Source organism: Periophthalmus magnuspinnatus, chromosome 7 (assembly GCF_009829125.3).
Source record: "Periophthalmus magnuspinnatus isolate fPerMag1 chromosome 7, fPerMag1.2.pri, whole genome shotgun sequence".
Classification (NCBI taxonomy): Eukaryota; Metazoa; Chordata; class Actinopteri; order Gobiiformes; family Gobiidae; genus Periophthalmus; species Periophthalmus magnuspinnatus.
In genome coordinates this window covers 3,237,762-3,253,290 of record NC_047132.1, presented here as the reverse complement: position 1 = coordinate 3,253,290, position 15,529 = coordinate 3,237,762, and the positions used below count along the sequence as shown (strand labels likewise).

Here is a 15,529-nt window from a genome sequence, read left to right as displayed (position 1 = left end):
GACCCTCTGAGAGAGGATGTCCTTGTCTGTCCCTGAGCCTGACCTTGTCAACGAGTGTCTCATCCCTGTTCCAGAGTAGGATTCTGGACTTTGGTGAGTGTGAAGAAAAAAATGTGTCTCCGCCTTTTTTCTCTCTCTCATGCTTTCCCCCCTCCCTCCCTTGGCCCGTCCCTTTCTGACTCTCTCTTTTCATGCCCTCTCCCCCCCCCCCCCTCCGTCTTTGCTTGCACACAGGGGAAGGTGTAGGAGGAAGTCTTGGGGACATTCCCAAACAGCGGGAGTGCCAAGAGTTTGCACAGGTAAGGCTAACAATACATTCTCTACAACAACAAAAACGTGAACTATGATTACAACTACTACTACAACTTGTGCTACAACTCCTACTTCTTTTTACTTTGCTGATACTGTTACTTTTATGCTGAGAGTAACAGCTTAGTGGATTTTGTTCAGGACCGACATGTGCAATACTGCTTGGTTTCGCAACATATTCCTAGTGTTTCATTGATGAGTAGATTTGTTGATGTGAAATAAATGATTAGGTTAAATATTTGTGGATATTTCTGATATGAAGAGCATATATTAAAGTTGCCCTTGGTAACCTTTCTGATAACTTTGGTTTTGCTTTTTCTGTTCAGTGGCGTGGCATTTAGCTTATTTATCTCATTTACTCAATTACATTTTTATTGGCCAAAAATATCTTGGTTTGGTCACCTCTCCATAGAATTAACTTGTAACTTGGCCTTATTGCATCTTGTGCTTGTCTCCATTGAGATAGATACATTTAATTTAACTTTGTGGAAGACTCCAAGCAAAACAATAACATAATTGTTTTGTTGGTTCACATCAGCCATTACCGTCAAAACTTGTCAAGGTAATATGCCATATCTACATTTTGCCTGATATTGATGGACAACAATAAAATAATCTACTAAGAAGAAAAGATGAATATTCCTAAAACAATAACATCTTCATGGAGACAAGCATGAAGAAAATTTACACCAGAAAAGTTATACTGTGTGCAGCTTTCATGTATGCTTTTTTATTCTTTTGTCATAAGGACATTCTACACAGGGGACTTAAAAGTCTATGATGATGCATGAATGTTTGTTAATTCCACTTTAAAAAGATACTGTGTTGCACCCAATTCAGCATTCAGCTACAGCCACCACGTCACTCTCATTTGCATTCAAACATATACTGCCTGGCCAAACAAAAGTTGCCACCAAAAAAAGGTCACATGCTCTAATATTTCGTTGGACCACCTTTAGCTTTGATTATAGCAGACATTCGCTGTGGCATTGTTTTGATAAACTTCTGCAATGTCACAAGATTTGTTTCCATCCAGTGTTGCATTAATTTTTGGTGGTGGACAATCCATGTGTGAAAATGATGTCTCATGCTCCCTGAACCACTCTTTCACAATTTGAGCCCAATGAATCCTGGCATTGTCATCTTGAAATATGTTCAGTATAGTCAGGTAGTCAGCTGACCTCATTCTTTGACCACATACAGTTGCTGAACCTAGACATGACTAACTGGAGGAGGCCAGGCATTATATTTATTTACTAAGAACAGCTTCAGCAACTATTAAAAACTGTAAAACCAAGTGCTACAAAAGTACTTTTGCTCCAACAGCTTTAAGTACCCTAAACAAGTGATGTTATTACATTTATCTCATTTATGCCCCTTTCCACATGTGCCATATTTGTACTCTTGTTTTTAATGTATTGTTTTTAATAGGGTTTTAGGTCTTTTAGTCTGCACTGCACTTTGCACTTTTCCAGATGCGCATGTATATGTGTGAATGAATGAATCATGTGACCCACTGCCAAACACAATTTACATGTTGGTACCAATAAAGCAACCTTGAGCCGTAAACCTTGAAAAAGCCCAGAAACACATAAGTAGACTTAGTGGAAGCATTTTGAACTTTTTTCTTTTTATATTCAGGGAAGGTCCAGTGGTGCATAACCAAAGGAATTTTCCAAACAGTACATATGCTTTCTTAATAAATACAATCTTAATGGTACGTGAATATTTTTCAGATATACTTTTTACATCACAAGGTCAATCTCTACAATTCACATACATTTAGTAAAAAAATAGCACTGTGAAACATTTTTATCTAATGCATTGGGTTTGACTGATGTTAGATGTATTATGCTTTGGACATCATAAGCTCAAATCAGCATAGGGTGTGAAATGATTTTGTTATGATCAGCTTTTTGTCTCCTCTCTTATCCAGTTAGCTTCCTATGGTGCTTAGTTCCTCTTTAGTAAAAGCATTTTGGGAGCCGAAATGGGCTAGACCGCTTTGGAAGGTAGTACCTCCAAGAGTCCAATTTGAATCGCTTCAATGGGCCGGTATGATTGACAGTGGAAACACTTTTGGACTGCATACTAATTTGCCAACCCAAATGCAAACATGGCTTATTGAGCCTACTTGCAATTCCCTGACCCTCCAGCAGGAGGAAGTACAGACCCTTTAGCACGCCAAGTCACATCATTTATGGGTATGGCAGTGTTAGGTAGTGTTTAGTCCAGATGCAGAGACCAGGCACAGGGCTATCTAACAGTGGCCAATATGGAGTGTACTGGGGCAGGACAATAACGTCACTGCAGAATATCCACTTGCTGTACAAAACTCCACTCATAATATGTATTTTATCACATAGCATTACTTAATTGAATTTAATTGAATTTTTGAGTGCTCCATACTGTTCTTAGAATGTATTCTTCCAGAAGAGTATTTTCTGTTAAGAACAAATTGTGTGAATGCCAAAAATCTTCGTACGAATCTTTAAGTACAAGGGCCCATTCCCTTTTCGTTAGTGCTTTGGTTTGGCTTTGTTTGGTAGAGGCATTTGATTCTTTCAAAACTCTATAGTACGTATTTAGACCAAACCAGCATGTCCTCAATATCTCAATAGTTAAAGAGTTAATAATTAAACAGTTTTAAGGAAAATGTTAAAACAATGTATAGAATTTCAATCTCATTTACTATTAGCCTATTACTGTTATCTTTGCATTACATTATCCTCATTCAAAAGTAGTTTGGATGAAAAATGTATTACATTTTAAAACTATACAGAAAAACTTACCATCTAAGCTTTGGTTTCTGCATGCCATGTGCCTTCTCCTTTCTTAAGTTGTTCTTGTAAAATTTATGTTAGATGTTGTAAAGTCTATTATACTTCTCTATGATAATAAACTCTGGAGTCCATCATGAGTCATTCCCCGATGTCCTGGATGTGACGCATGTTGTTGTCTGCATCTGTAGTGTTTTTTAGACGACTTATTTTGAAAGTCCAAAATAAATTTTGGACCTCTTTTCTGTGTTTCCCCTCCTAAAAAGCAAGGCACAATGCTGGTAATCAAACAGGTATAATTATGCTATGCAGTGGCAAACAACGCAGTTAAATCTGTCAACTGGACAAATCAACTGGACAAATCTTGTAGGAGTACAAGATTTGTCCAGTTGATTTGTCCAGTTGACAGATTTAACTTCGTTGTTTGCTATGGATCAGACCTGGACGACTGAGGGTCTACACATATATGCTATGCAGTGCTTAAATTAGGTTGGAGTTCTTTTGAAATTATAAATGAATTTGAGTGATGTGTAGATTAATTGAGCCCATCTGATGCATGTAAAGCATTGCTGGTGTGGACAGTCTGACCGATCAAATCTACAATTAATTAGAAGTGATTAATGCTAAATTAACCACACCCAAATTTATAGGGCATTACCCTCCTTCTCCGCAAGGAAAAAGCATGCATTTATTTTCTGCTATCTTCTTAGATAAATAAAACCAAAAGGGCAGGACGGTGTATTTTTATTTTTTATTAAACATGTATAACATACATTTCAAGCATGTTCATGAGGAAGCAACATGAGAGAAAGCTCCAAAAAGGTGATTTAAAAATAGGAACAGACAACTGACAGACGTAGTGACAATACACAAAGCTAGCTCTTACTGTGGTAGCCTGGTTTAGTCCTTTAGACCTTATTTAGAGTTGGCAGTCTTATTTAATATGCGGTTAATAATGTAAACATACTAGACCTGATCTACTCCTATATCTGCCATGAATTGCACTATAGTTAAGTTTCTGATTGTCATTACAAGTTTGCCTTACCTTAGTTCTGTTTTTAGTAATGTCCCAAAGCAACATTGTTTTGTTTTTTACTTATATTTCATACAAAAACAGATTAAGAAAATATATCTAACATAGCATAATATGAATTGTTAATTTTTAATTGGGTGCTACAGCCAGAGTGTAAATCTGGAGATTTCCCTTCCAACCGTGCCCTGTCTAATGCTGTATAGATATGGTGTACAGTTATATAAACATTTTTGTCGTAATGACTGGGAAAGTGGACCAAGCAATGCGAGACTCGGGAATGAGTTACAATGTTTATTTACAATATGTGAATAATAGTTCAGGCGGGGAACAGGAGACGGGATGCGGGCCAGGATCCAGGGGCGGAGTGAGCGGCGCAGCGGGGCTGGCAGAGCGGACAGCACCGGGGTAGGAAACCGAGAGCGAGCCGGGGTCCGGGAACGAGGAGTGCAGGGACGGAGACAAGGCAATTAGAGACAGAACCAGGAGCAGGGAGTGGAGCTGGGTCCAGGGACATAGAGAGCGGTGAACAAGATGAGGCAAGACTGTACCAGGGTGGAGAGACGAGGCAGGTGGAGAGACGAGGCAGGAGCAGAGCCGGGTGCACGGGAGCCGGGACGGTCCAGAGAACCAAATGTGAGACACGCGGACGATCTGGCCCCAAGTGTCTGGTCACAGACGGTCCTGGGAGCAGGATATAGGCGAGCAGAAGATCTGGCCCCGAGTGTCTTGTCCTGGCCCCTCTTATCCACCGCAGGTGGTGGTAATTGCGCTGATGGACTGCAGGTGCGCACGGGAGGAGCCAGGGGCTCAGCCTAGCTCCGGCAGGTGAGGGAGGGAAGGAGCAGGACAGGAGGTAAAACATGGAGCAGAAAGTGCGGATCGTGACACTTTTTCTTTTTTAAAGAAGCATTTTATGGAGCCAGATTATTCCCTGATTGTGGGAATAATTTAGCTCCATAAGATGTTTGAGTTTTTTCCTCGAGTGATGCAGAAAAGAAGGAGCCAGGGTATGTATGTGTGTATGTATATATGTGCGTATGTATGTGCGTAATATTATATATTACAATAATTATTATTATTTACAATTACATACAGTTGAAACCAGAAGTCTACTTACACTATATAAAAAATAAATTAAATCAATTACTATATAAAATAAATAAGTTTAACTGGTCCACCCTGAGTCTTCATGTTGTCCAGGTCCTTGGATGTTCAGAGTGCAGAATCACAGTCTGAGTGTAGCTGCAGACAGCAGTGGTCTGAAGGAGCTTCTGCTCCTTTGCAGTAATCACGTAAGAAATACGCTACTCTGAGCTGAAAATAGCCATGATATAAATATGGTGTGGAGATTGAAGAGTGTAGAATCCTTCTATGGCCTTCCTAGTGTTGAAATGCCTTGATATCAGCGTGATTTAAATACACAAGATCACTACCAGCAGAGCCTGTCGACTTTGGGCTGACCTGGCTGTACATGGTGCTGCACACAGGTCTGATAGTCCATCCATCCATTTTCTTCTGCTTATGCGGGGCTGGGTCGTGGGGGCAGCAGTCTAAGCAGGGACTCCCAGACTTCGGACACGTCCTCCAGCTCCTCCGGTGGGACCCCAAGGCGTTCCCAGGCCAACCGAGAGACATAGTCCCTCCAGCGTGTCCTGGGTCTTCCCCGGGGCCTCCTCCCGGTGGGACATGCCCAGAACACCTCCCTAGAGAGGCGTCTAGGAGGCATCCTGAGCAGATGCCCGAGCCACCTCAACTGGTTCCTCTCGACGTGTAGGAGCAGCGGCTCTACTCCGAGCTCCTCCTGTGTGACCAAGCTCCTCACCCTATCCCTAAGGGTGCGCCCGGCCACCATACGGAGGAAACCAATTTCAGCCGCTTGTATCCACGACCTTGTCCTTTCAGTCATTACCCAGAGCTCATGACCATAGGTGAGGGTAGGAACGTAGATTGACCAGTAAATCGAGCTTTGCCTTTGGACTCAGCTCCTTCTTTACCACAACGGACCGATACAGCAACCACATCACTGCAGACGCTGCACCGATCCGCCTGTCAATCTCACGCTCCATCCTTCCCTCACTTGTGAACAAGACCCCGAGATACTTGAACTCCTCCACTTGAGGCAGAGACTTGAGACTTGAGACTCACCACCCACCCGGAGAGGGCAAACCACCTTTTTCCAGTCGAAAACCATGGCCTCGGATTTGTAGGAGCTGATTCTCATCCCAGCCGCTTCACACTCGGCTGCAAACCGCCCCAGTGCCTGCTGCAGGTCCATGCTCGAAGAAGCCATCAGGACAACATCATCTGCAAACAGCAGAAATGAAATCCTGTGGTTCCCAAACCAGACTCCCTCCGGCCCCTGGCTGCGCCTAGAAATTCTGTCCTTAAATATAATGAACAGAACCGGTTGACAAAGGGCAGCCCTGGAATAGACCTTACCGGGAAGGCTGAGGAGTGTGATTCCCCTGTAATTGGAACACACCCTCCGGTCCCCCTTTTTATACAGAGGGACCACCACCCCGGTCTGCCATTCCACAGGCACTGTCCCCGACCGCCACGTGATGTTCCAGAGATGTGTCAGCCAAGACAGCCCAACAACATCCAGAGACTTTGACAGCTGGACCCTCTCCTCCTCCCCGCCTGGCCCTCCTCCACCCACCTCCCTCTTCTACTCGCCTGGCTTTCGTCCTCCTCGCCCGGCTCTCCTCCTCCTCGCCTGGTCTTCCTCCTCCTCGCCTGGTCTTCCTCCTCCTCGCCTGGTCTTCCTCCTTCTTGCCTGGCCCTCCTCCACCCCCTCCCTCCTCCTCGCCTGGCCGATTTTTCTTGTTTTGTCTGATTTTTCCTGTTGTTTGATTTTCCTCTTCGTTTTTGTGTGTAGGCAGCATGTTTCTCCCCGTGTCTGGATGGGTTTCCTCCGAGTACTCCGGTTTCCCCCATCAACCAAAACATGAACACCCTTTGAGACAACTGTTGTTGTGATTTTGGGCGTTACAAAAATAATCCATCCATCCATTTTCTTCCGCTTATCCGGGGCCGGGTCGCATTTTACAAAAATAAAATGAATTGAATTGAACTTGAGGTACTCAGGGTGGATCTTGTCCACCCCCAGAGCCTTGCCACCGAGGAGCTCGCCAACCACCTCGGTGACTTCAGCCAGAGTGATGGACGAGTCCGCCTCCGCACTGTAAACAGTGTTGGTGAAGCACTGCTTCCCCCTCCTGAGGCATCGGACAGTTTGCCAGAATCTCTTTGAGGCCATCTGATAGTCCTCTTCTATGGCCTCCCCGAACTCCTCCCAACCCTGAGTTTTTGCCTCTGCGACTGCCCGAGCCGCAGCACGCTTGGCCCGCCGGTACTCATCAGCTGCCTCAGGAGTCCCACGAGCCAACAAGGCTCGATATGACTTCTTCTTCAGCCTGACGGCATCCCTTACTTCTGGTGTCCACCACCGGGTTCGGGGATTGCTGCCGCGACAAGCACCGCAGACATTACGACCACAACTACGTGCAGCCGCATCGACAATAGAGGTGGAGATCATGGCCCACTCAGAGTCCCTAGCCTCCCCCGGGATCAGGGAGAAGCTCTCCCAGAGGTGTGAGTTGAAGACCCCTCTGACAGAGGGCTCCGCCAGATGTTCCCAGCAGACCCTCACGATGCGCTTGGGCCTGCCAGGTCTGTTCGGCTTCCTCCTCCGCCAGCAGATCCAACTCACCACCAGGTGGTGATTAGTTGACAGCTCAGCCCCTCTCTTCACCCGAGTGTCCAAGACACGTGGCCGGAGATCAGATGACACGACAACAAAGTCGATCATCGACCTCTGACCTAGAGTGTCCTGGTGCCGCATGCACCGATGGACACCCTTGTGCTTGGTGTTTGTTATGGACAAACTGTGACTAGCACAGAAGTCCAATAACAGAACACCGCTCGGGTTCAGATCGGGGAGGCCATTCCTCCCAATCACGCCCCTCCAAGTGTCACTGTCATTACCCACATGGGCTTTGAAGTCCCCCAGGAGAGCAACGGAGTCCCCTGTTGATGCACTGTCTAGTACCCCTCCCAGGGACTCCAAGAAGGCTGGGTACTCCGAACAGTGAGAGACCTGTCCCCGACCCAGAAGGCGCAGAGACGCGACCCTCTCGTTCACCGAACTCCAACACGTGGCGACTGTTGGGCAATGATCAAGCCCACACCAGCTCACCTCCCGCACAAACTCAGGCTCCTTCCCCCCCAGTGAGCTGACATTCCATGTCCCCAGAGCTAGTCTCCATGTCCGGTGATCCAGTCGTCAAGGTCCCCGCCTTTGACTGCCGCCCGGATCTGTCTGCACCCGCCCCTCATGGCTCCTCCCGCAGGTGGTGGGTCCATGGGAGGACGGCCCCACGTCGTTCCTTCGGGCTGAGCCCGGCCGGGCCCCGTGGGGAAAGGCGCGACCACCCCAGGCCTGGCTCCAGGGTGGGGCCCTTGTAATGCCAGTCCGGGCGACGTAACTGGCCTTGTTGGATTTCTCTTCATGGTGGGCTTCTGAACCGCTCTTAGTCAGACCCTTCTCCAAGGACCTGTTTGCCATGGGTATATAATTATTTTTTTAAGACCAGAAGTTGTATACAGTTCCTTTAGTTGGTCCCATCAGCCTGATGAGATCATGTGTGCACAAAGGATTGGGGCGTGGAGGCATAAATGGAGCAGTGTTGGAGTGACATGCCTAGTCACGTTGAACTTCACTGCACTGCATCCACCCTATTCTGTCACACCTGAAACAACCTTGGCTGACTTGTGAAGTCATATATATATATATATATATATATATATATATATATATATATATATATATATATATATATATATATATATATATATATATATATATTTACACCCACATTCATACTACACAACAGCAAACCAAAACACATATGTGGAAATCCCCTTCTGCACATCTCTCATAGAGGAGGCTTGGATTACACCAATACACAGATTGAGATGGTTTTCACTTAGATAAAGTTACCATTACCATGGTAACGGTGTGAATGGAGGCTGATGTGCTTTGGCTCATTCTGATTTGACATATTGGCCAATAGAAGCTGCTATGAAGCTCATTTTGGTTTTACAGATCTTCAGTATCCAAAGAGTAGAAAGTCCTCCCCTTTTTGTACTCCTGCTGCTCTGGTTCTAATACAATCTGAATATCAGTCTTTGTTTGTTGGTTGCACACAGCTCTCTCTAGGTCAGATCATGTCATGCTCTCTCCTCTGTAACAACCGTGTCTGCGTCTAACAGAGTCAGAATTGAACCAGGCCACGAGGATCTCAACTGTTGCTGCACTGCAAAAAGAAAATTCATCTGTCATTCATCTTTTGTTAGGTTTGATATTTTGATTTAAAGCATTTCATGCCATATTGTGTGCTCATAGATTAAAAATTAGTACATTAAATTTGTCTAAATACAAAAAATGTGGAAAGTTTTGAGTGCTTAGACGTGTTAAAAAAATCTCGATAAATTCACAGATCAAATCCCAGGAAACATAGACAGATCCAGAAAATCACTCCAGTGGAAACAACGCATTCACAGAGACGCAGAAGTTGAGACCATCAACTTAGGCACATGGTTTGTTCCCTTAACATTAACAAAAAATTAATAATTGGATATTTGGCTTCTGGAATCAGATCTGCTCCATTCATCTCAATGAGCTGTTCACTATATTTTTATATGACCAATGCCAATGTGAGAACTCATTTTATCAACAAACTAATCAGAGAGAGTAATTAATAAGTAATAATAATTTTTAAAACTGTTATTATGATGCCAAATGTTTTTTGTACAACAAGCTCTCAATTCTGTTGCCTACTCTGCTTCTGTGCAAATTCTCATATTGATTCAGTGTTAATTTGTATAAAAATACATGAAAAAAGAATTTGGTTCTATCTGGTTCCAATAAGTCACATTAAGGAACCCTTCCAAAGAGCCAACTTGTTCACAAATGTCACCTCATTCCCAAAATAAAACAAAAGCATATATAAATATTAATAAATTAATATGTTGATTAATATTAAGAAAATAATATGTCACTACATTAATAAATTCATGTAAAAATTCTGCTTGCTCTAGCTAACTAAATATACCTAAGGTTGTCAAAACCACTCCAATCCCAAGTGATTCTAATCTAATCTATCTATATACTATTTTTTGCAGTGTGCTTGCTAATGTCCAGAGCATGCGAAGTCTTATGAGTCTTTTTAACGCCTCCCTTTTTGTCTCTCTCTGTTTTTCTATCTATAGGAACTTCCTTGGATGCTTGCATGAGGATCTGTGAAGGTGTTTTGGATCCAAACAAGATAAGAATTTAAACCCAGCCACTTCTGCCTCTAAAACTACCCTGAATTAATGTGTTGCATGGCTCAAGATGGATTATTAGTTAGCAGGATTTATTCAGGATAACATTTCATAAGACACAAAGACATGATTTCTCAAAGACATCATAAGACCTAAAATTGCTGCAAATTGCAGCCATTCAAACTGATTTGATTTTTATCATTTGGACACTTGGAGAAGAAGAGCTCAGGAGTAGCACGGACAGCCCATCAAGTGGACTCTCTAAATATGTCCCTGCATTCTCAGTACACCTGCATAGACGTGTCCCTGCAATCTCGGGACACCAGCACATGCGGGTCCCTGAACTCTCAAGACACCTCCACTGGCGAGTCCCTGAACTCTCAGGACACCTGCACAGAAGTGTCCCTGCACTCTCGGAATAACTGCACAGACAGATTGTCCCTGCACTCTTGGGACACCTGCACAGACAGGTCCCTGCCATCTCAAGACACCTGCAATGACGGAGTATCTGTCTGGAGCTCACGCAACATGCCCTGCAGACACTTCCTCTCTGACAACTGCATCTATGTTGGTGAGTGTGATCCTCTGGATAATCTGCATATGGTTTGATAATAATAATAATAATATCAATAATAATAATAATAATAATAATAATAATAATAATACCTTATACTTGTAATGCACTTTACAGGCTTGTCAAAGCCTCTCAAAGCGCTACACTATAGTCATTAGTCATTCACTTCCACAGTTATTATTCTCTGACTTAAAAGCAATGTTTTCCGTAAACATGAAACATCTCACCTGTTCTCACAAATACAGTAAGAGTAAAAGTACAGTCCAGCAAAAATGATACTGTCCTGTACTGTACTAATAAGTAAGAGTTTTGGCTACTTTTTTTACTGCGAGCTAGTAAGTCGAGAGACATGAGCTTTCTGTAGGTGATGTGTGGCTTTAAAAATGTATACATTTTATCTTGCCTTGTCAGAGCTGCATTTAACATCTTGGGGAAACTTAGAAAAATTTGGCTATTTTAACTATTCACATGCCACAACTTGATGCACAGCTGTTAGAATCTGCACTAAATATTTCTGTGTTAATCACAGCAGACAGTGCGGCACAAAGGCATGTTCTGAAAACATTAATAGGCTAAAATTTATTTCTAATTTTGATCAAGGGGGTGTAGCCGTCCTGACAGAAAAGTTTGAACGTTTAGTGGATGCCAGTTGGCTAAAGTGTATTCTGTAATTGTTACATGGTGGTGCAACACTAGGCCCCGGTACATGCTGAAGGTCTCCAAATTGTACTTTCAACATAAAACGTTGAATTTATAATTATACATTTCAGCCCAACAGTCTCTTTATCATGAATGTGATTATTTACTGCAATGAAAACTTGCACTTTTGTTTCACTTTATGATTAGTTTTGCATTCAATAAATGCAAGAAAACTAAACAAATAAATGAATATTTAGCAAGTGATTAAAAATATTAGCATTCATATATTTACAGGTATATTCGCAAATAACTCATTAACATACATGTAAACGCATGGACATTCACTGACGTACACTTACATATTATTGCATTAATATTAAATATGGCTCCATTTGGGAGTTAAAGCGGGGATCTTTAAAGCTTTCTACCATCTTAGAATGCTGTTCCTTTATCAAAAGCATGCCTGAAGAGGTTTAAGATCCATGCATGTTAAGAACATTTTAGTATCTTTCCTGGACCCTATTCGAACCCTCCTTATGGTTAGCTGTAAGATTATGTGCAATGGTCAGCCAACGTCATCCATGCTCCCACACAAAACTGTACACAACATGACAGACCTGTTAACATGTGCTGCAGTTTAACTAGCAGAATTCACGCTGATTGTAAAGTAGTGCTTTGACTTACGCTGTTTTCACTCTGCTACTAGTTAAGTCAACATAAAAACGCATTCGCTCCAATAGCTGGGTGGGACTTCGGGCCAACCTACGCAGTCTGCTGTGACAGTAAAAGTTCTTGGAATTGGGCAAAAAAGGCACTCGGACCACGTATATTCCTATACATAGACGCTGCAAAGCTGCTGTTTGACATGTCCCTCTGACACGGAAATTTGGATCAATTTAGTATCAGTCTTCTCTTGCCTCTGTCTGCGCAGATTAGCCTGGGTTTTTCTGTGTGTTGTTCCAAAAGCGTTATTTCCTCCACCACCATGCCTCCTCCGCTGCCCATAACAGACTAAACAGCTGCCCCCAAGAGCCCATACATTTACATTGAAAATAATGATTAGAATTTTTTTTTTTTTCTGAAAACTAAATAGCACCTGAGTGTTTATACTAGTCTACATATCCGTCTTAAAAGATTAGATGTGTTTTATTTCGAGTAACTGTATATGTGCTTCCTACATTTTTTTAATTGGGCAGTGATGTGGACAGCTGTGTTTACACAGGTGTGAAGGACCCCTCCCCTCAGGTGCCCTCTGGGTGCCATGAGGCAGCAGAGGTGCGATTGAATGGGTATTTTACAAACTAAAAAACTAAAAGTTAGTCTAAAGTATGGGACAATGCATGAAAAGCCCCAGAGGAAGATCGTTTTGGGGAAAGAAAGACTTTTTAAAGAGGACTTGAAATATGTCACCACTTTACACCAGTGGACCTGCATGATAAAACGGTGAAGCTGGACATGTATAGTTGTGCAGACAGGACATATATCATAACGACATGAGGACAGAAGTGAGTCCTTTTATTACTTAGGCTGTTTTTGGTTGTCGCTCATCCTTTTGTCTCTAAACCATCAGATGATGTGAGTGTAGCTAAAGCAGGTCACTGCTCCTGTTGTAAGATTAACAACATTGATTATGGAAGAAACCTCTCTGTTACAGCTGAGCCGGAAGGTAAAGCTCTCGATTTATCGGTCAATCTACGGTTCTACCCTCACCTATGGTCATGAGCTTTGGGTAATGACTGAAAGGACAAGATCACAGATACAAGTGGCCGAAATGAGTTTCCTCTGCAGGGTGGCTTGGTGCTCCCTCAGAAATAGGGTGAGGAGCTCAGTCACACGGGAGAAGAGTAGAGCCGCTGCTCTTCCACATCGAGCGAAGCCAGGTGAGGTGGCTCCTGGCAGAATGCCTCCAGGCACGTCCCACCAGGAAGAGGCCCCGTGGAAGACCCACGTCACGCTGGAAGGACCATGTCCCTCGGCTGTCCTGGAAACACCTCGGGATCCTCCCGGAAGAGCTGGAGGAAGTGTGTGTGTGGAGAGGGAAGTCTGAGCCTCCATGCTGATACTGCTGCTTCCGCGACCTGGTCCCAGAAAAGTGGAACAAAATGGATGGATAGATCTATCTTACTGAAATTATTGTAGGTAGCATCTGGCTTTAATATTTACTAATTCCTCTTTGCAGATTGCGCTCCGCGCTAACTGCTAATATGCTAACTTCTAATGAGCCACTGTTAGAATAACAGTGATTATTGTGTTACTTTTACCACGGCCACACTGTGACGAATGTGGACATGCAATATGTGGCACTGAAGTGGTGAGAGCCACCGAGGGCAAATTCAGCTTAGGGTCCCCTACAGGCTAGGGCTGGCCCTGCTCCTCCGTGTACAGTCCTCATGGTGTATTTAGCCATGAAAAGACCAAAGGGGGAGCGAGCACATGTGTGGTATTCCCGGGCTCTGTCTGCTTGAAGTGCGCTGTCATAGAAATAACTTAGACGGTCAGCTGATGGACTCCTGCCTGGCTCATGGTGTGTGTGCTGTGATTGTAGTTACGGTGTATGTCAATAAAAGCAAAGTAAACTGAACTAAATCTGGTGTGCTTTGGGGTCATTCCACATGCTTAGTCAAAGGTTTTGACTTCTCTGATCAATGCCGATAATTATAGTAATGATAATAATGACAATAAAAAACACATTTTCAACATTAAATCATAGACAGTCACTTTAGACAGTGGAGACAGTCGGGGTTCACGTCATTCCGCCCTGTACCACTGCTATGGAAATGAGGCTGTTGGTTGATGGCGGTTCATGGGTGTACTAGTCTATGTGGTCTTAGTGAAGCTGTAGTTGAATTAATGGGGTTGATGATTGTAATGTAATTCTGATCTGAAGGGGGAGTAACTCATCATAGAGAGCAAAGGGAGGCAGACAGACTCGAAGTGGCATACAATGATTAAAGATGCTTAAAGATGCTTTTAACTGCTAACACATAACATATTTAGATCACACACCGTGTTACCGTTTATTGTTTTGAAAATGCTACATTCACGAACGTAAACATGTTTAATAAGTTTCAGTTTCATTTTTGACACTTTGAGTCCCCTCTTTCTTCGGTCCCCGCATTAAGTCATTCCACCTTCAGTGAGTGACATCACAACACAATCATCATGCATCCTACTAGTGAAATTACTACACATCCCATCAGGTTTGAGAGGTTTGTGTATTGTTCTGTATCATGTTTTTGTATATTTATGGAGAATTTCCGTGTGGGAGCATGAATGCTGTAGGCTTGTGGGTTGAGCTTTGGAGCTTTGACTCTTACAGCTAATTGTAAGGAGGGTTTGAATAGGGCCCGGGAGAGATTGCTAAAATACTCAAACATGCGTGGATGACACATAAAACCTTTTTTGGCATCAATGATGATGAGTGAATATTATAACATCGTAGAATGTAGAAAGCTACAATTTATTTTTTTTCTCTCTCTCTCTCTCACCCCCCCCCCACACACACACCCACACACACACACACACATCTGCCATATATATATATATATATATATATATATATATATATATATATATATATATATATATATATATATATATATATATATATATATATATATATATATATATATATATATATATATATATATATATATAGAAGATGCACTGTAAATAATGACAAAAGTAGCTAGTGACCCCTAATGGGCTAAAGTATGTATTACTCTGCACATAACATGCACACACACCCACACACACACGCACATCTGCCATATATATATAGAAGATCACTGTAAATAATGACAAAAGTAGCTAGTGACCCCTAATGGGCTAAAGTATGTATTACTCTGCACATAACATGCCACACAC

The 15,529-nt window shown here is 42.9% G+C and overlaps 1 protein-coding gene across 1 annotated transcript in view; it reads left to right on the top strand.

Annotated features, from left to right (window-relative positions):
• The first annotated feature begins 246 nt into the window (after positions 1-246).
• plch2a (phospholipase C, eta 2a) overlaps positions 247-15,529 on the top strand; it is a 216,756-nt gene continuing 201,473 nt past the window's right edge. Inside the window, exons 1-2 of the mRNA XM_055223081.1 lie at positions 247-299; positions 10,396-11,020. Coding sequence (XP_055079056.1) covers positions 10,717-11,020 — 304 coding nt within the window. The 5' untranslated portion in view covers positions 247-299; positions 10,396-10,716. The remainder of the gene's footprint in view (positions 300-10,395; positions 11,021-15,529) is intronic.